This window comes from Trachemys scripta, chromosome 17 (assembly GCF_013100865.1).
Source record: "Trachemys scripta elegans isolate TJP31775 chromosome 17, CAS_Tse_1.0, whole genome shotgun sequence".
Classification (NCBI taxonomy): domain Eukaryota; kingdom Metazoa; phylum Chordata; order Testudines; family Emydidae; genus Trachemys; species Trachemys scripta.
The window spans coordinates 15,900,965-15,922,073 of record NC_048314.1 but is presented as its reverse complement, the minus strand read 5'-3'; the positions used below and the strand labels follow the sequence as shown (position 1 = coordinate 15,922,073).

Genomic DNA, 21,109 nt, shown 5'->3' with positions numbered 1-21,109 from the left:
TGTTGAAGATAATCTCTTATAAAAGCAAAGCCTGGCTCGAGTGGTTGTGCTGCTTTGACTAATAAACCAAGGAAGAAACAACAGCCACATGGATGTAACCATTTTATATAAAAGTATTTTCACACCCCCAACCCCACCACCACAGACATTCCCAAAGGAACATTCTCACTAGGAGCTTCAAAGAAGAGCCCCAAATGGGTGTCTAAACAGCAAGGGGAGCAGGAATGAACAAACAAATCCCTGTGTAGTGCCTTCTCAACCCTCTGGCCTTGGGCACTAGTGAGCTCTACTGTGTTGAGGTTAAGTTAATTAAAGCTTCAGTGAAGTGTCACTAGGGTCTCCTCTGAATGCATCTAGTCAAATATGAGTCTCGTCTCTCCCAAAGGAGGCAGCCTTGAACAACAGGCTGGTGATTAGACCATGAGGAAGCACTACAGTAAACACTCTAGGCATCTGTTCTACACTAAATATCAAGGGTAGTTTGAGACATAATACTGTAGATTTGCAATGAGACTAACTCAGGCTATAGAGCAGAACAGAAACTGAGTCTTCCCATTACATCATCTGCCCCATGGGGATGCATTTCTTACCAACGTAAATTACAAGGCTTTTTACCCTGAGCCCCTATTAAGAAATGAGAGCAGAGTTACTTGTAAGCATGATCAGTTCTATCTTGACTGGCTCCACTAGTGTTTGCGGATCAAGATGTCCCAGCTGTCCTTCCAGCGCAGGGCCCTGAGTTCAGCTGCTGAGAGGGTAGGCTCCCCATATGTCAGTGGGCTGAAGGTGCGATAGACCAGGTAAATGGAGGAGAACCAGGCTACCATCAAGGCACTGAACGCGTTCTTAGGGAGTTGGGATCTGAGAGAGAGAGAGAGAAATGAAGTTAAAGCAAAGCTACCTCCATAGTCTAATAGCAAGAGTCTAGTGTAGCAATTTGGAACTTTGCACTCTGCTACCTGTTAGACATGGAGACCCCAGGAAACAGGTTGTGTCTTCTCGCCTCCAAAAAAATGAACTGCTAAACAGGGCTGCAATTTACCTTGCCTGGCTCTGTAGAAGCATTAACTGAGTAATTCTCCCCATGCCCCTCTGGGAGGCAGGGCAGCGTTACTACAGATGGGACATAATGCAACGTGCCTGAAGTCAGTGCTGCAGCTGGGACTATGAACCCCATCATTTCACTACCTCCATCCCCACTAATTAGAACTGCAGAACACCCTGTAGGGTGTCCTGGGTACCTGCAGAGGTGATCGGTCAGATGCTGCAGTACAACAGGAATCAGGAGAATTTGAAAAGTGAGAGCAGGCAGGTAGTGGTACAGGAAAAGTGTCTTCTCCATCATGAAAAAGGGGAGGTAATTCACAGCCCAGCCTCCCACACAGAATCCTCCAGCTGATACCCAGAGCCTCCATACATCTACAAGACAGAAAGGGCAACACACTAATCAGGACTCCTGAGAGGGTCTGCTACCAAACACCCTGGAAACTAGCAACTGCAAGAACAGGCAATTTTTCAAAAGTTCTTAATGTTGCACATGTGGGAATGGCTAGATAACATTTCCCTAGCCCCTTTGGCCAAAGGTTATGCTGTGTAAAACTGGGAATAGGATCTTTAGTGGTCATGCAGAGCAAACAGGACCTGTATGTATAAGGGCACCTCTAAAATACCCAGGGCAGGTCAGCGCTGATGGATTCCAAATCTGATCCTTTGAGCATTAAAGCATCCAGGAAATGCATTGATACTATATTCAGTGTAATCTCCCAAAGAAAGGATGGTGCCCTGCAATAAAAATTTCTATCAGGAGAGTGCACAGCTCGTCAAGCTAACCAGGGGAGATCTGTAGTTCTTTGTCCATAGACAAGAGTATCTGAACCCCAGTTAGAATTCTCACAGCTTCTGTGCAGCAAGGTGTCAAACTGCTCTGTACAAGGCTACTTCTGTGGCTAAGGGATCAGACCTTCAGGGATGTCACAAATCTTCCTCCGTCGTCGAAGCAAATACCACAGGAACAGACACACATATACGAGAGTTGCAACATTAGCTGAAGCCCAGGTGAGAACGTTCCCAATGAGGTGGATCTGAGCCTGTAGGATAAGAGGTGGAAAACAGCAGTGATTTTTTACTACAGAGAGAAGCCAAAAATTAAGTATTACATAGCTGTATACACCCCAATCCAAAAACTCAGAATTTACCTAACAAGCTGTAGCAATCCCCTGTCCATCTGGCTATTGACAGTGGGGTGGCCGTATTATTTCATCATTCATTTTTATATATGGCATTTGAAAGACGCTGTCAGTGGTGGACTGATGTTCTACACTGGATCAAGTGAATATTAAGTAAACAACTCTCTTCTGCTAACACTTTAAGGGAAAATTGCAATTTAAAGAACAAATCTGTCAAAAACTGTATCGACTGCCTGCAGAACTCTCCAGTTTACTTTTCTACTGTTGGGCAGTGGGTTATACCAACTGTCCTATCTGGCATTGTAAGGGAAAGGAAAGCTTCTATTAAATTAAAATGTGGAGTGTTTGTTTTACCAGAGGAGAAAATTATTTGCTTTGAAACTCACAACAGGTTCCTACCCACTCCATCTGTAAGAGACATCCTAGAAAGACACCAGGAGAATTGAGCCTGATCTCTTTCAAACATTCTCACCCCTTTCATATCTTCCATTTCAGACTTCACATAATCCAAATGAGCAAAACCAGACTGAATACATGACACAGATACTTACACCAGAGATAGGGTGGAACCAGTAAGCGATGTTTGTATCCATAGTGATCCAGTCTAGGGGGGAAGAGCTGTACTTATGTTCTGTGTCTTCATTTTTCAATGTTAGTATCTTCCACTAGAACAAAGCAATCAGGACTTTCAGATTTGGAACTGCAATGAAGACACCTGGCATGGATGAGCAATCCCACACCTACACTGGCCAGGCAAGTTTCTGAGCCAGAGGAGGTTGTCATTACTGTATTTGATTATAATTTTAAATGAATACTGGTTCCTTATTGAATTTTTGAAGGTTAGTAAGGGATATCAAGTGCAGTGCTAACACCCATTAAAAATCCATGTTAAGGCTGAGTCTTGGAGTGCCCTATTACTGAACAGTTGAGTTATACAGCTGGAGGTACTTTAAGCACATGCCATAGATCAGTGTGCTGGATAAACTAAAAACAACATTTTGCAACGTATGTTTTCAGAACTTCACAATCTTTCACGGCAACACATGTCCTACCTCCAGAAACGGCCCATAGAAAACACTGCAGTGCCCCCTACAGCTGTTTCAACAGGTAGTTTTGTTCACATGTGTCTTTTTTGATGGGGAAGGTGAGAAAACAACTCTCCCCCTAATGACGAAGCAACGGCTGTTATCAGTCCGAGGCACCCTTCACAGAAATGCTGCACAGAACCGCTGCCTAGCATACAGTGAGGAATCACATCCCACCCCCCTCCCTGTTCCCTTGGCCCAGTCACCTGCAGTTCTGTGAATCTGGCCATGAAACTGAGGTTTTTGCTGATGTCAGCCTGTGTGGGTGAGTGCAGCTCCACTTCCCGCTCCTTCTGCTCTTGGCCTGAAAGTGCATCACATGGCTCAGAAACGTCCAACATTCCATAACCCTCCCTCTCCTTTGCTCAGAGGGGCCCTTCTGCAATGAAACCGGTGTGATTCCATGTGCAAGGAAGGAGGGACACAGTCTGCTCAAAGGCTATGTGTTCCTAATGTTCATATAAACAGTCCCAGTCACTTGGGGACAAATCCTTCATCTCCATGTCCAGCCCAAGTAACTCAACCCTCGCGGCTGTGGGAGTGATGGCAGAACTGTCCTACAGCTGTTACTCCAACCTACAGGCTGGCGTAGGTTCTATGGCCCTAGCACCACCAATAAATGCCTTTCTGTACTATATCTAGCCCCTTTCCCCTGAAGAGGAAGCCCACACATTATAATCTATAGAACTCTACTGAGACTTACTTTTCCCGTATCTGTGCTCCTCCACATTCCACAGCATGCTCTGGTGATACCCTTTGGACAACTTCTCCCCAATGATCTCCAGCTGCCGGTAGCCCCACTCAGGTAGAGATGCACCACTGAGCTGAAAAATAAAAATGAAGGCTTAAAGAAAAGGCACAATCCTGCCAAGCTGTTCCTGAATTTCAGACCTATTGCTAGAGCTAAACAGACCCCACCTTAATAGGATAGCAATGGAGTGAGTGCTCAGTAGTGACAGTGATGAACGTGGTAAAAGAGCTTAGATCAACTAGTAAAGTGGATACTGTCTCAGACACCTGCCTTAATGTTACCTGTGAAGAGGAATTCTTAAGCAGGCCTGTCCACCCCCCGCTGTTAATGATGTAGCCTCTACTTCTGACCCAGCAACATCCAATGGAATTATGCAGTGTTCAGTCTAACAGATCATGCCATTACAGTGCTTCATTGCCATCAGAAACACAGTCCTTTCACCAGACTGATGTCAGACCAAGCTGATAAAAATACAGGGCTTTTTCACTGTAAGGAGGATTAGTTTTGGACACAGATTGCATGGACCCTCGGGATGATTTCAAGGGAACAGGAGAAGCCTGATGTACATAAACCCACTTACCTTCAGCACTGCTGAGGTATTCACATGGACAAACCTTACTTCAGATAAAATGGTCTTCCACACGTCTGTGTCCAATTCCCGATTTACAATTTCCTGCAAGAGAGGGATGGTCTTTTGATCTTTACTTTGTCTTAGATGTTTCCCAATAGGAGAAAAACCTCCCTGCCCCTCACCCAAGTTTCCACTCACCACTCTCCAGAGGTTCTGTGCTGGCATGGAGATGTTATAATCAATGTAACAGGAGATTTCCTGGGAGTGTGGGCTCAGAGGTGCAGCAACATCATGCCTGCAAGATCCATAAAGTAAGTGTTCTGGGCTAAATTCTCTGTTCATTTCACAGGGTTATTTAATAATCAAATCCCACAAAGTTACTCAGGGGGGTACAGAAATTCAGCAAGCAAAAAGCCAAACAACATATTGGCACAAATCAAGCGACATATTTGGGGGGGGGGGGGGGGAAAAAGAAAGGGAGGGGGCTCCTTGTTATAAAGGGCCATAAAACAGCATTGAAGAAAGCTGATTTTGCCAGCTACCATCCTTGGTAAAGTACAAACACCTCAATTGGGGCAAACAGAAGGGTAGCTGGAATAGTAACAGTCTTCAGTGGGGTTTCTGAGAATGGACCAACTGGCATTCCTGATCCGCTTGGGCCTGGAATGAGCACAAAGAGAACCAACATTCAGGGTTCAAATGCCCCGCCTCCTAATCTAGATGACTGAAGTCCATATGGACTCTTAAGAGACCATTTTTATAATAATGCAGCCTTACAAAACTGTCATAAACACACAACAGCCAGGCACATGGGGTGCACTTTTCAAGTGCCTACATGATTGGGAGCACCAAGTCAGCTGAAAGCCACATGCCATAAAATTCAATGGGACGTGCTGCTAAGTCAATTAGGCGCTTCTGAAAATCCCACCCAAAGTCTACTCACCCACCCTTACCATAATGGTGTGGGTGGTGCTGATGCAAAAACTAAGTCCTGCCTGTTGGGGGAGAAAAATTACCCAGACGAGTGAGCATGTAGAAATGTGCAATGCTGTCACAATGTATATTGGACTAGCTGGGACCTAAGAGGTCTCTAACACTTCTAAATACCCCATAAATGGTCTGTCATTTGCCTTTTGCAGTTGGTCTGGCAGTAGAAGAGCAATTTGTGATACTAACCAGAAACCGTTTAGTGACTGGACCAGTTGTATCCAGGCCTATGTCTGAGTATACTGTGAGAGCCTAGAAGTGTCTTAGGGAGAGCACCAGCACTCCCCAGTGTCCCCCCCATCCCTACACAGACACTTAGAGAAGCAACAAAACAGAATGAGCCAGCAGGCTGGGAGAGGCACATACGTGTTGAGGTAACGAGTTGTGATGCCGTGGACCAGTTGCACAATATGCCCATGTCGGACGGGACGTGGTGGGTTACTCACCACCAGCTGCTGCCTGCCAGGATGACAAACCAAAAGAAATGTTTCAATTCCCCATCACAGCTAGTGCCAACTAGTGACCATTAGCTTGAAAAGCCTGGAGACCAGGACAAAAGGAAGGAGGAGAAACATTTGGACGGTCAGATGAGAAATCTGAGCCCCTTTTGGATTACAGCTGGATGCAGAGAAAGTTATTGGACACTAAGCAGAGAGAGGGACAGGCTGACTCAGGGAATCAGTAATAGGAAACAGAGCTTTTAGCCTCTTGGTGGCTGATCTGAATCCAGGTCAGCCACTGGTCACCAAAATTTATTTCCATCTAACAGCTGACTGATGGCTTATATGAAATGAGTCAGGTCTGACACGTATCCTTATCACAACGGACGCCGTCACTGGGCAGTCTCCGAAGCCTGTGTGGGTCATGGAGACCCTAGACAGATACAATGCACACTGGCAGGGGTGGGGCACTAAAGCTTCCCCAGCCTTCCCTGTACTTAGCTGCTCTGTGGATAAAGAGAAAACTTCACTCCCCAGGGCTGTCGATCCAGCAGTTTTCTGTACAGGTCTACACTTCAGCGCCATTCCTGCACAGTGATATTGGCAAACCCTCCTAGTTTGGATGCAGTTTATACCAGCAAAACATCCTTTAGTTGGTATAGCTTATATCAGTTCCCCCAACAAAAGCAATCTTTTGCCAGTTTACCTGTCTACACTAGGGCTTTGGCTGGCATAACCCCTAACTGACAAAACTTAAGAGCAGGATACACACACACGGGATTCTCTCTAATTTGGGAGGATCTATCTCTCATTCCTAACTTCAAACACAAACAGTTACTTGCCCTCAAAGTGAATTCTATTATTTCCTGAGGCCTACTCAAGTACAGCCAGGGTCAGCCCTACTCACTGAGACCTGCACACAGACTTTAGAAGCAGTATTTTGTTGTTTTTTTTTCACATGCAAAACGGAATTCGAAGACTTTCCCATCAGTTTCATTTCTCTTTACAATTCCCTTTGTATCCCCAGGTCCCATGCCTCTTGCAGGAGCAACTCTTTTTTTTTTTGGAGCACCTCAGTGCTGCTCCTAAGTCAGCCAGCAGGGTGATCGGGACAGCCAGCATCTCCCTACAGCTGAGTGCCCCCTCCTGCCTGTGCAAAAGATTTAACTGAAGCCCAGTTCTAGTCACTATCTGGTGGTAGGAGATATTTTCTGGAATTAAACTTATGGTGACGTTTCTATTTCTCTCTTGCTGTATACAAATTATTCATCCTTGTATAATACTTTCCATCCCAGAATCTCAAAGCATTTGCAAATATTAATTAAATCCTTCCAGCACCCAGGAGATCCAATAAAACTATCATTTCCATTCGACAGATGGGGGAATGGAGATGAAGAAGTGCAGTGACTTACCCCAGGACATGCAACGAGTCAGCGGCAGTGTGGGGAACACAACTTGAGACTGGGACTCCTGACTCCCAGACCCATGCTCAATCCACTAGACCATAGTTACTTCTCTAAGCCTATGGAACCCAGTATTCCCAGCTGGTGTCCAGTCCCTGTACTAATCAGGCCTAGCCCTGCTTAGCTTTTGGGACCCGTTTTCATCAGCAGAGCTCATGGTATGGCATTTAAGCATGTTTCCTGTATACTCACATCCCAGGATCCTTAACAATCCACCAGTTATTGACATCCTTGAAGGGGTAACAAGTCACCTGCTGTTGGTGGGAGCTGCCTCGGCCATTCTCGTACCTATATGGGTAGGTAAGAGGACAGAACTGTGAGTACAGCTCTGTTCCCTGTGACTGTGTGGAACAGAGATCAGCCTCAGATTAAACCAGCAAGTCTCACTCAGTGACCTGAATCGGCACTACACCACTGGCTTTGTTCTTTTGAAGACAGCTGAAGAGACACAATATACAGAGCACAGCACAGGAGTCACAGCACATCAGGTGTAATGTAATACATGTGCTGAGGCCAAGGCTTCCGAGGAGCAGAGTGCACCCAGCGCTCACCGTGTTTTCTTGTTTTCCATTCCAAGGGGTGCCTGACAAGCCAATGCTCAGACCCTCTCTTCCATGCAGTGAACTGTGTTGTAATATCCATGAAGGGATGGAGTGGGTTGGGCTATCAATGGCTTTGGCCAGTGCTTGGGTAAATGAAGGTGGAAAGATTAAAGCATGAGACTTGAATAGGGAAAAGACCTACTAGCTTCTCTCTTCCAGTCCTCCAGGCTAATGGAGGATACATCCCTGCTGTATATTCCCCAGAGGTTTACCCTGTCTAATCTGAAACGCCAGAAACAACGGCGCTTCCACTGTTCCCCTTGAGACCACTATCCAACAATGCAGGAAATCAATGGAGGTAACTTTTCTTAATTTTCTTTACACATACCCCATCATGCACCATAAACCATTCCCCTCCTTCCTTGGTGTTTCGATGGTTCTCTCATCCCGACAGTCATTGTTTAGGGCAAGTCTACACTACAAACTTGCATTGGCATATCTGCACCACTTCTGATGAAGACGCTCTCCTGTCGGCTTAGTAACTCCAGCTCCGTGAGAGGGAGAAGCTATGTCAGTGGGAGACACAGCGCTGTCTGCACCAGAGGTTAGGTCGACGTAACTACAACACTCAGGGGTCTGTAGTGATGGTTATACCAAAGTAAGTGCGCCTTAGTCAATCTAGACTCATTTCACTCTGATCTTAGAATCCTCTCATGTTTGCCAGCATCAGTTTGGTATTGTGATGCCCAGTATCATATGCAGTATTATAGCTACCATGCCAAAGAAGCTGTATGAAAAGGGACTGTCACCTCCTTACTCTGGGGAAAAGTAACATTCTCTGTATAGGTAGCCAAAACATTGCATTGGTCTACTGGCTGCAGCAGCTGATGGGAAACACTCATTCATTCAGTTTTCTCTCCATTACCAACCAAGATTTCTTTTGTAAATTACAGCTTTCGAGATACCATTCCCCCATCCTGTGAGCTGAATATCTGCATTTCAGATTATTTCCCCCCATATATATTAGCTTCCATTTGACCAAGTCAACGTGATTTTATCTCCCTGCCCAGCTTTTAAACTCTGTTTTTTTTCCTCTGTACTCATTTGGCATTTCCAACATGTCCCAATTGCTAAGGAATATGGTAGTATCACTGATCTCAATTGCATCCCACTGGATGCCTTTTACATCTCAATACAATACCGGTTTTCCTGATCCTTTTAACCAATTTCCAGGCCATGTAACAGTGCTCAAATTCCTACCAATTTATATTTCCAAGGACAATTAGAATCACAGAATCATAGGGTTAGAAGGGACCAAAAGGGTCACCTAGTCGAGTGGTTCTCAACTAGGGGTTATTCAGAGGTCTTCCGGCTCATCTAGATATTTGCCTAGTTTTACAACAGGCTACATAAAAAACACCAGTGACATCAGTACAAACTAAAATTTCATACAATGACTTGTTTATACTGCTCTATACTATATACTGACATATAAATACAATATTTGTATTCCAATTGATTTATTTTATAATTATATGGTAAAAATGAGAAAGTCAGCAATTTTTCAGTAATAGTGTGGCTGTGACACTTTTGTATTTTTATGTCTGATTTTGTAAGCAAGTAGTTTTTAAGTGAGGTGAAACAAGACAAATCAGACTCTTGAAAGGGGTACAGAAGTCTGGAAAGGTTGAGAGCCACTGATCTCGTCAAACCTACCGCCAAGATGCAGGATTTGTTGTCTAAACCATCCAAGACAGATGGCTCCAGCCTCCTTCTGAAAACCTCCAGTGAAGGAGCTTCCCCAACCTCCCTAGGGAGTCTGTTCCATTGTCCTACTGTTCTTACAAAAATGAAGTTTTTCCTGAGATTTAATCTAAAATTTAATTTAGTCACATCAAATAACACTGAATACGCTACTGAAATCTAGAGCCCTTGCATCATTACCACATTCCATTCATCCTCTCATTTTGGAATTGGATTGTGAAAAGCAAGCCCTTTTCTTGCTCTGATCTGTTCTTTTTAAGCCCATGCAGTTTGGTGTTCTGTTACCCTGTAGGTACTTACAAATTCTCTCTTTCATAATCTGGTCTAATATTGTACTAGGGACTGAAGTGAGACTGAATCTAAGGTAAATACTAGGATTTTCCCTTCCCCGCCCTACGTTTTATTTCCCCTGCAAGTCTCTGGTACCTTCCCTCTTCTCAAGGACGTTGAAATTAATTGCCAGTGGTTTGGCAAGCTGATTACAAAATTCTTTTAAGGATGAATCACACATTATCCTAATCAGTATTATAACTACGAACTGCTCAATGGAAGTTTACCCCCCAACGCTTCAATAGGATTATTAATGGGCTCCAAAGCCCTTCGTGGAGTAATAACAAGGTTTTGTATGACATGCAGTAGTTAACATAGCCTCTCTTTCCATCAAGCTTTCAGGGTATGATGCTGCACAGACACAGACAGTGAGATCTGAACTGTCAGCTCAAGAACAGGAGCACAGTTAACCCCCGCCCCTTACACTCTGGTGTTACAGAACAAAACAGATTCCTCACCTGATGGGATAAGTGCTCTTGTGAGAATGGAGCCAGCATGGCATGGGTTTGCCTAAAACATTCCGCAGGGTAATCTGGGAGCCATAGGCTACCTCAAGGGGCTGGCCGTGTGTGATCCGAGCTAGCCCGCCCTAAAAAGCATAAGATAATAAACCAGAGGAAAAAAACTCAGAAGCTGTTTGACTCTGAAGAGAGTCAGTCACAGCTTTAACGTGTAATATAACATGTTAGTATAAGGCTTGCTGTCCTCGTTATAGCTATAAAATTCCAATCCTGCAACATTATGTTCAGAGGTAATCTGGTTACAGAATGAAGCCTGCAGAATTTCAGGGTCTCAGGGAACATCCCCACAGCAATCCTGCACCAACAGTAAACTAAGGGACTATTCTATATGGGCCCTGTTCTAGTCTATGTAGGTCCTTACACTGCTCTCAGTACCGCAGTCTGAGGATTAAGCAATGTGACTAACATCTGTCTCTACTGAATCTGTAGGTAGAGCCCCGTAAAATATTTTTTTATAATTTTGGGGTGTTTGGAGGGGAATTTCTTGTTATTTCATTTTATCAATTCTCCCATCCACAGTGGGGCTGGTCCTGCCCCCCACAGGTATTGGAGGATGGTTAAGTCATGCAGGGGGAGTGGGAGGCACAGGGGGAGGGCTGGGTCCTGCCTGAGGAGGGAGAGAAGCCTGGGGGAGACAGGTATTACTGAGCAAGCCTGCCCCACACTCACGCAGCAGCTCCTATCCCTTGGGGGTGGGCCTGGCTCCCCGCTCTGGGCACTGCAAACTGACGCATGGGGTCGCAGTTCCACTCATGTTTGACCCATCCATCCTGCCATCATGATGACAGGGGCCAAATCTGAGTGAGTGGCGGGACAGGAGCTGCCACTAGAGGGCGAGTTTTTCATTTTATTTCATGTTGGTTTGCATTTGCAAATAAAACAGGGCTCTATCTATAGATGACCCGCTGTGTTAGGGACATGTTACTGATCTTCTAGCCCTGACTAGATAGTTTCCCTCCAATTCTGGGTTTTGGTATTTTTAAAACCCCCTTGTGATTTCATTATATCATTTACTTGTGAGACTAATTCCATTGACTTCAGTAGTGTTCCACCGGCATAACCCAACCCGAGAATTTAGCTCTATCTGTGCTCTTATGTAGAAGAGTGGGCATATTGTGTGTGTGACACCAAACATTGCTTTGGTACAAAGGAAAGCCCCAGGATAGAGATGGGGACAGAGCTTTCACTTACTATTAGGATTCAGCACTTCCTCACTATTTCAGCTTAAAGCCATTTTATAGCACAATAGCAGCAAGATGAGGACAAAGGAGCAAGTATTTCATAGTGCTAATTTAGTTCATTTCCACAACCGAGGGTATGTGCACGACCCATTTCCAACATCTCCTTTCCTTCACTCCTGTTTTCCTTACCTCCAAGCTGGCCTGGAAAGCACTGGTCATAATCTGGTCATGAGGTCCTGAGCGGTAGAGCAAAGTCAAGTGAACGTAGAAGAAAAACAGGTACATTGCTACTGGGACGACTACTAGAGCTAGTCCCCTCGCCAGCAAATGGCACAACACAGAAACCTGGCAGAATACAAAGAACTCACTGTTACATCCTTTCTGGTAAGTCTCAGCTTTGTGCAGCTCTCCCTCACTGATAGGTAATAAGGCTAATACAGCTCAGGATCTCAAAGCACTTTACAGTGTTATTTAATCATGCTTCACAACATTTATGTGAAATATGGAAGGGTATTCCCATTTAACAGATGGGGAAACTGAGGCACAGACAGATGAAGCAACTTGCCCAAGGTCATGCAGCAGAGCTGGGAAAAAGTAAGCAGATCTGTTTATTTCCCTGCTCCCCCACCCCTTTCCCAGCTATTGATGATAACCAGGTACCTGGTTATTTTTAAAAAGGAAAAGGGAAAAAAAAAATCCCCAACTTCCCTGTGGACTTACCACTGCGGACACTTTAATCACTTCTCGTGCAAGGTCAGACTGGGGTGCACAGGATACACTGAAATTGGATAGGTTTTAACCTGCAGACCCTGTCAAACCATATTAAAGATGGGTAGCAGCAGGGGCAGGAGGGCAAGCCACTTCCCGTTCAGAAATACAGTTCGGCACCAGAAAAGCTACACACGTACACTTTCTCTCAAACTTAACCCTGCTTTTTTCCTATAACATAGCTGGGCCATAGCTCTGCAAGCAGAGGGCTTCCAGACCATAACAGTAGGCTTAATTGCAACACATGCCTAGGATTTCTTCAAGTGTTGAATTATTAGCTGATGGTTTAGAAGGCTTTTAGCTTGCGCCTCCTTCTCTGGGTGCATGCTGTGAATGTAATTACATGCTATTTATCGAGTACATTAGGCTACCTACATTTGACAAGGTCTGGTCTCCTATCAAGTGCCAGGAGTGGACTCCAGCGATGGCCAAGAGCAGCATGTAGGTGAAAAGCCCCATGTATTTTACCCTGAGAAGACAGCACACAAAGATCAAACGGAGTTAAACATACCCAGACTATAGACAATATTTAATGCAAGGTGTACGTATTCAAACTCTCTTGAGCAAGAAGTTCCCAAGCCCAGCAACATTGGTGCTCCAGTTCTGTATGCTTACTGAATGAGATGCTTTGTGGCTTGGTCTCTGAAGTGGCTATTTGCTTGCTAATGATAAAGGCAGAGAGGCTGTTGATAACAAGGTAGAGTATGGAGGGTCCCTGAACTCAGACAAACACAAAGTTGGGAGTAGGAGTTGAAATCCAGGTCTCAGTTTTTAGAAGGCCCATCTCTGATGGAGGCTTGTACCAATATATGTACACCTCTACCCCGATATAACGCTGTCCTCCGGAGCCAAAAAATCTTACCGCATTATAGGTGAAACCGCGTTATATCGAACTTGCTTTGATCCCTGAAGTGTGCAGCCCCCCCCCCCCCCCCCGGAGCACTGCTTTACCATGTTATATCCGAATTCGTGTTATATAGGGTCGCGTTATATCGGGGTAGAGGTGTATTTCATTCTTTTCAGTACAACCCCCATCAGTCTGTGTTTCACTGCTTTATGTGGATTGATGTCATCGGCTCATTGATTATTTCAGGGGTATTCAATGAAGAATAAAACCTGGAGAAGCGCTACAGACAGATGTGCCACAACTAGCTGCAGCATCAAGAGCGAGTCTGGAAAGCTGAGCTCTTGATAACACAGCAAAGCAAAGGCTGAGATAGTGAACACTAAAGCAATCCGGGAGTTTAGTAAAACAGCATGACAGGAGAAGTCAGTACTTACCCAACTGCACAGGAACAAGCAACTCCAGTCAATAAAAGCCAAAACCACCAGCCTGCAGTGAAGGGGCTTAGATAAAAGGACAAAAGGAGAGAAAACACAGTAAGATACAGGCACCCAACTAGAATTCTATTATGCTAATAGTAGTTTATATCAGGCCTCCCAGGACAGCGATTGTTATCCTTGGTCTAGGTGTGGATGTTAAACACTTCTCCTGACCCTGAAAAGTCATTCTGAGCACTGAGAGTCTGCACAGCTTCCAATATCGCAATAAAGCAACGGGCTAGGCCACAGGCTAGGGTAAGTTTAAAGGGTATTATTTTAAATGGGGCTCTGCAAGAATCAGAGAACACACAAAGCCACGCGAGAAGAGACAAAGATTTCTAAGTTGACTCTGCGCCCATAAGCAATAATAAATGACTAATAGGGATATTTGTCACCCTCTTTATTTCTATGCACAGGGAAATTTTCCAGACCAGGAATTGGCAATGAGGGAGAAACAGCCAAGGGATTTTTTTTTAAATTATAAGGAAGCCAAGACAACCCCACTATCATTTAAACAACTCTTTAGAACAGTGGTCCCCAACCTTTTCCATGGGGCGGGCACCGGACGACTAGCCGCCAAGGACCGTAGCCACCGGACGAGCAGCCACCAAAATGCCGCCGTGAAGCGGCAACATCAAGAGGCATCGCTGCCAAAATTCGTGAAGCAGCATCATCAAGAGGCGTCGCCGCCGAAATGCCGCAGTGCTTCTTGACATTGCCGCTTCTCGGCGGCATTTCAGTGGCTGCTTTTCCAACGGCCAGTAGGCGGGTGTACATGGATGCCCCGGTGGGTGCCAGGGCGCCCGCAGGCACCACATTGGGGACCCCTGCTTTAGAACATAAGAACGGCCATACTGGGTCAGACCAAAGGTCCATCTAACCCAGTATCCTGTCTTCCGACAGTGGACAATGACAAGGTGCCCCAGAGGGAATGAACAGAACAGGTAATCATCCAGTGATCCATCCCCTGTCGCTCATTCCCAGCTTCTGGCAAACAGAGGCTAGGGACACCATCCCTGCCCATCCCGGCTAATACCCATTGATGGACCTATCCTCCATTAATTTATCTAGTTCTTTTTTGAACCCTGTTATAGTCTTGGCCTTCACAATATCATTCTCTGGCAAAGAGTTCCACAGATTGACTGTGCGTTGTGTGAAGAAATATTTGCTTTTGTTTGTTTTAAACTTGCTGCCTATTAATTTCATTTGGTGACCCCCTAGTTCTTGTGTTATGAGGCGTTAATAACACTTCCGTATTTACTTTCTCCTTACCAGTCATGATTTTATAAACCTCAATCATATCCCCCTGTTAGTCGTCTCTTTTCCAAGCTGAAAAGTCCCAGTCTTATTAATCTCTCCTCATACGGAAGCCGTTCCATAGCCCTAATAATTTTTGTTGCCCTTTTCTGAACCTTTTCCAATTCCAATATAAATTTAAACTTTCAAATTGCTTGGAAGATAAAATCCTTCCAACATCACTATGAGTGGTCAAGTATCATTATCCCCATTTTACAGAGGGGATTCTGAGGCTCAGAGAAATGAAGTGACTTGCCCAAGGCACAACTACAATTAGATAAGGATTCTTGCCTCCCCAGCCTGAATTTGGACCATTAGCCCACACCCCAAATAAGGTTTGCAGTATACCACACACACGATTATTATAATTGGTGCCAGACAGCCTTTGATGTATTTATTTATATGGCAATTAAAAAAAAAAACCAAGAGGCACAAATGTTTTATACTTAAATGATGAATGGCTTATTACAACTAACTGGAAGGTTATCCAACGCCCAGGAATGAAAACCAGTTGTACCTGCACTTCTGTAAATTGTAGAACTTCAGGTAGGACAAAATTGCCAGCAGGATAAAAAAGATTAGTACTGATTCCAAGAGCATCAGCCTGGATTGAGTGATCAGAGAGTTCTCTGTTAGAAACAGAAGGAGAAGATATATACACACCAAATTAGGCACAAATTATTGGTAGGAAAACTATCAAGCAATACTCATGGCAGCAACAATACCATCAACCATAAGGACTTCTAAAGACCTGATCAACTGAGAATCAAAGAAATATTTCTAAAGAAAGCAAAACAAAAGTCTTTTCACAGTATTATAATAAGCCGGAGATGAGAGACAGAGCCATGCTCTGTGTTTGAGAAAACTTTCAAGCATGGGAAATGGCAGACGGGTGAGGGGAAGAAGAAAAGATTTGCTGAAATCTAAAGCTGAGGTATGGCCCTTCTGTCATGCACACCCATCCCCAGTATATTACAGAAATCTGAGGAAGAGCCTAAAGAGGCTCCTCAAAGGCAAAGAAATAAAGCTGCCCACATGGCTGTGAGGTTCCGTGTTGAACCTTCCTCTTTGTTCAATAATAGAGAGACCTAGTCACATCTAGGTAGGAGCAGGGCTGGAACCGCAGGCTGTGCTGCAGGTCAGAATTGAAGTGCATGGAAAGAGCTGTGTGTGGGCCTCAGGACTGAATAGCCGGATATGCTGATCAGAACTGGTGCACCGCAGCACTCACCTCCCTAACTCTCAGCACTGCTCTTACTAACTGCCACATGCACTAAAAATTCAACGTGGAAGAATTCAAAGGGGAAAGCGGATCATTCCCCCTCTGTATGGAGAGTAAGGCTGAAGACACAATCCTTACCGAAGAGAATCAGGAGGGCAGCTCCAAACGCAGCACAATGGGAGAAGTGCAGCTCTACCAAAATCTGGTACGCTAAAGGCACACACAGGGCACCAGTTAGTGCTGGCAGCAGTCGCAAGGACCAAATGGGCACGTTCATATTGTACTCTAGAACAGAAAACAGCGTGAGGACAAGAGCATTAGAAGCCGTTGCTTATTCTATCGGTGTTTGCAAGAAGAATAGGATTTGGTTTCATACAGCTCTTCTCAGACTCAAGGTATTTCCCCATGTTGTTTATAAACAAAGAGCTAAGATATCAGCAATGCGGGGCTGTAGCCCGATCCTGCAATTCCTTTTACTCACAGTTAGGGGACATTAGAATATAATTATCTGAAGTAACATAGGCTAATAATAATAATCCTTCACATTTATACAGTGCTTTCATCTTCAAAGGGCTTCAGAAAATGGGCAAGTATCATTGTTCCCCTTTTTCAAGATGGGTAAAGTGAAGTATGACGTTCAGAAAAACGGAGTATCCACAACTTGAAATGAAATCACTGGGAGCTGTGGATACTCGGCACCTCTGAAAACCAAGCAAATGGGTCTTGCACAAGGTGTCACAGCAAGTCCATCTGAGAGCTGGGAGGTGTCTTGATTCTCAGTCCCATTAACCTATCTTCTGGACTATGCTGCCTTTTATAATTACTCCCTACTCTCTTCTGTGCTATGGGATCTTTAGCATCTTCTGAAACATCCACTGCAGTCATACAGAAGACTTTGATTTAACATCTCTTCTGAAGAAACATCACCAAGATCAAGTAAACAAACTAAACAAAAACAAAAACCCCTCTGCTTCTATTAGTGACTAAAAAATCATGAATCAGCTCTGAAATGCAGCTCTATTCTGTTGGAAGAATGAGACACTGTTAAAATCAGCTCTTACCAGCCCCAATTCTGTTCCACAAGAAGTTTCCATCAAAGCCTCCTAAGTAACCTGAAAAAGAACAGCAGCAGATGTGGCTGGAGTGAGTGGCACATGGAAATGGGTGATAACATTTTGAAGGTTAATTACTCTCCATAGAGATTTGGTTTTTAATCAGAGTTAGCCTCCCACTACATCCCCATGAGTATCTCCTCAGTATTTTATACTCAGACCACTTTTTGAAGAGAGAGTCTTATGGACCATCTCTCCCGGACGCACATCTCCCTTGTAGCAATGCTTTATTACATGAAAAAGTTACCTTAGGATAGTATGCAGGAGACAATATGAAAATAAACCACACACTGACATGAAAAGGGCAACTGCTTAATTAATCCCCCCCATTTTATATTGTCCCTTTCCTCTCCCTTGACTTCACACTTTTGGGGCCTGAATTTTCTTTTGTTGCCTTCTATTCCCAATGCTCTAACCTCTCCAGGTCATTGTAGAGTTTGGTTCGGTCCTCCTGTTTGTCTGGGAGAAAAATAAAAGTGTGGGGGAAACCTCCATTGTAATAGGGAAATGGGTAGGGGTTATGGCAAATGGTAAACTTGCAGAGTTACACCCTTTCCCCCCTCCTGCACTCCAAGCCACTAGCCCAGGGGTGGGCAAACTTTTTGGCCTGAGGGCCACATTAGGGTTCTAAAACTGTATGGAGGGCTGGTGTAGTGTATTAAATTGCTCCCCATAGGAATCTGCTACTTAAGGCTGCCAGTCCTGGTGCTCTGAGTGGCATGGTAAGGGGGTGGGGAGGGGCAAAGAGTTTCAGGGGGCAGTCAGGGAGCAGTTGGATAGGTGTGGGAGTCCCAGGGAGCCTGTCAGGGCAGGGGTGTGGATGGGGTCAGGGCAGTCAGGGGACAGGGAGTGGTGGGGATTGGATAGGGGGTGGGTCCGGGGGGGGGGGGGGGGGGGGGGGGGGGGGGGCGCGGGGGGGGGGGCAGTGGGGGGGCAGGCTGTTTGGGGAGGAACAGCCTCCCCTACCCGGGTGTAGTGTATTAAATTGCTCCCCGTAGGAATATGCTACTTACAGAGCACCAGCACTGGCAGCAGTAAGTAGCACACCATAAGTAGCACATTCCTACGGGGAGCAATTTAATACACTACACCCCGGCCGCTCTCGCCGCCTCACTGCCTGGCAGGAGCTCGCAGCCCTGACACCCAGAGCGCTGGCAGCACAGCGAGCTGAGGCTGCGGGAGAAGGGCTGGGGGCTAGTCCGCACGGCCGGGAGCTCAAGGGCTAGGCAGGACAGTCCCACCACGGGCCAGTTTACCCACCTCTGCACTAGCCCAAAGCCCATGTGGTCATTCTAAAGCAAATGAAATCAGCAAAGTCTCCATGGAAGAAATTCTGCCCTATCCCTTCTCCACAAGGATAGAATTTGAGAACTGAAAGCATATCTGCAACCTGTTCCTCCTTCCCCAAAGCAAAGAGCAATAAATGCTTCCTAAATTAAAGTTCAATGGAGCCCCTACCTCCAAAAGCTAGCAGCATGTGGCCAAATGGCGGGCCACTGTCATCCACAAAAAAGATCCGCTTCATGTACAAAGACACAAACTGGCCATAGTAAACTTCATCAAAACTGAAACACCACAGAGAAAGAAAAGTGTCAAGTCTAACTGGAAACATCTCACAACGCGCCCATATCTTAGCGATGGGGACATTAACTGACTCTTCCTTTGGCAATCTCAGCAGAGGGACTGAATGGAGCACAGAGATTTAGCATCCCTTTCAGTCCTCTAGGTCAGGGTTGAGGCATGCTGGTGAGGATGCTTGCATTGCCACTGTGTGCGCTGAATCCACACTAGGATGTAAGTATCCTGAGCCAGCAATCCAGAACCTTTCATCACCATTACATTCTCACTCGCAAACTTTAAAAAAAAAATAAAAAATCCCAGGTATTTTAAATGGGAAGTGAAGCGCTCTGCTTACACCACAGCCCGTGGGTAGGAGAGTGCCCAGAGCCGGTTTACTAATCCCATCATAGTCAGAGCCACCAGATTCACATTGATCTCTGCAGTGACCACAACAGGCTGCTTCAGGAATCCCAACATCCTGCAGAATGGTTTGGTCCAGCCTCTGAAAGCAAAGCGGGATAAGAAAACAGCTGCAGTTACCATTCAGATCAGAAATGAGTCATGTATCTAAGGCACTACCAGCAGTTTAGGACAACAGCATTTCTAGTGTTCTCTTTTCCAGTCTGCAAGTGAAATATTTTCTATATGCAACCTGTGCAACAATAACCCTAAAATGCTGCTCTACTCTAATAAGTGTCTACCTAAAAATGGCAGATACAGTTTCAATCAGCTTCCACACATACCGTCCTTATGAGTGTCATACATTTTCCCCAGTTTTAAATTGTTAGCCCTGCAGAGCCAACACAACTCAGCTCAAGGAGAGACTTCTGGATACTTATCCTGTTCCATGCCTCATCAGCAGTTTAATTGTAAAATTAAATTTCATAGTCAGATGCTTTCTTGCTGATGAAGTGTGTGCCAGCCTCTCAGACCCCAGGTTGAGTTGGCAATTAGAATCACAGATTATCAGGGTTGGAAGGGACCTCGGGAGGTCATCTAGTCCAACCCCTTGCTCAAAGCAGGACCAATCCCCAGACAGATTGTTGCCCCAGATCCCTAAATGGCCCCCCCAAAGGATTGACCTCACAACCCTGGGTTGAGCCGACCAATGCTCAAACCACTGAGCTATCCCTCCCCCTAATAGTGTGGACACTTGCAAGTGTAGATTTGCTCTGGAGCTAGAGACCCAACGAACTATGAACCTTATGGTGCCATTCTTGGCGAGTCGGAGACACTGATGAAGGGACTTTATTGCAGGCGAGAGAGGAAAAACCCTAGTGCTTGTGCAGAACCCCCACGCCCCGATGCCGCAGCCCTGGCGGCCCGGGAATTGCTACGCGCTGGGGCCGTGCCTGGGACAAGAGAGACGGGGGGGGGGGGGGGGTAGAGTCTCACCTCAGCACTCTGAGAGCCTTGCGCGTCCCTTCAGTCTGGGGCAATGAACTAGGCCCGAGAACAACCGTGAGCCCCCCAGGCCGCGCCGCGCCGCCGGTCCTGTGTCCCCAGCCTGTGTCTGGGAGAGCCGAGGCCCATGCTAACGCCGGGCCGGGCCGGGCCGCTCCGAGACTCGCGGTGACACCCCACAGGCGGGAATCTAGGTCACGGGGCTGCCCCCCACCCCCACCGGTCCCGGCCGCGCGCGCTACGCTGAGGAGAGTTCCCCCCCCCCCGCTAAGACCCCGGCTCGGCTCGGAGCGCGCACCCACGTCACCCGCCACAGCGCAGCGCCCCGCCCCCCGGGCTCGGGTCCGCCTCATCCCACGCGGGGAGCGCGGCCGGGACTCCGGCTGCCGACCAATCACAGCCCCAGGCTGCCCGAACGGCTGGCGCCGGGCGGGGCTCCAGGCCAAGAGGGAGGGCGGGGCCGCCCGCCGTCAGTGGGCCACGTGATCCGGAAACTGCCGTGCGTAACTCCCGGCCGAACATCAGACGCACAGCGGAAACGCTCTGTTGCCATAGCAGCAACCTCCTGGCTGCTTGGGCCTGAGGAGGGGCGTGGCCTCACGG

At 46.2% G+C, this 21,109-nt stretch overlaps 1 protein-coding gene across 4 annotated transcripts; it reads right to left on the bottom strand.

Moving 5' to 3' along the window:
• Positions 1 to 255: 255 nt before the first annotated feature.
• On the bottom strand, positions 256 to 20,823 carry POMT1 (protein O-mannosyltransferase 1). 4 transcript variants are annotated; one of them, XM_034793427.1, is made up of 19 exons: positions 19,458 to 19,620; positions 19,001 to 19,107; positions 17,492 to 17,542; positions 16,569 to 16,715; positions 15,726 to 15,837; positions 13,871 to 13,936; positions 12,965 to 13,058; positions 12,011 to 12,166; positions 10,578 to 10,708; positions 7,676 to 7,771; positions 5,947 to 6,039; positions 4,792 to 4,888; positions 4,603 to 4,695; positions 3,975 to 4,095; positions 3,478 to 3,575; positions 2,738 to 2,851; positions 1,961 to 2,087; positions 1,242 to 1,419; positions 256 to 861 (listed from the first exon to the last, which is right to left on the bottom strand). In XM_034793427.1, exons 1-19 carry the CDS (start codon positions 19,577 to 19,579, stop codon positions 687 to 689), a joined length of 2,178 nt encoding a protein of 725 aa, XP_034649318.1. In that variant the 5' UTR covers positions 19,580 to 19,620; the 3' UTR covers positions 256 to 686. The 4 variants fall into 4 exon arrangements, with proteins under 4 accessions (XP_034649318.1, XP_034649321.1, XP_034649320.1 ...); XM_034793430.1 differs by lacking the exon at positions 1,242 to 1,419 and adding an exon at positions 20,498 to 20,745 and having other exon boundaries at positions 687 to 861; positions 4,603 to 4,713; positions 19,458 to 19,604; XM_034793429.1 differs by adding an exon at positions 20,805 to 20,823 and having other exon boundaries at positions 718 to 1,419; positions 4,603 to 4,713; positions 19,458 to 19,604.
• Positions 20,824 to 21,109: the final 286 nt, after the last annotated feature.

What these genes read in the sequence shown, in the direction of transcription:
- POMT1 (XM_034793429.1), bottom strand. Translation starts at nt 19,579, where the DNA reads ATGTTGGGATTCCTGAAGCAGCCTGTTGTGGTCACTGCAGAGATCAAT. An exon ending in GAGACCAGACCTTGTCAAAT is followed by an intron (nt 12,167 to 12,964) that starts GTAGGTAGCCTA and finishes GTATTCTGCCAG; the next exon opens with GTTTCTGTGTTGTGCCATTT. An exon ending in AAGAGCACTTATCCCATCAG is followed by an intron (nt 7,772 to 10,577) that starts GTGAGGAATCTG and finishes CTACCCATATAG; the next exon opens with GTACGAGAATGGCCGAGGCA.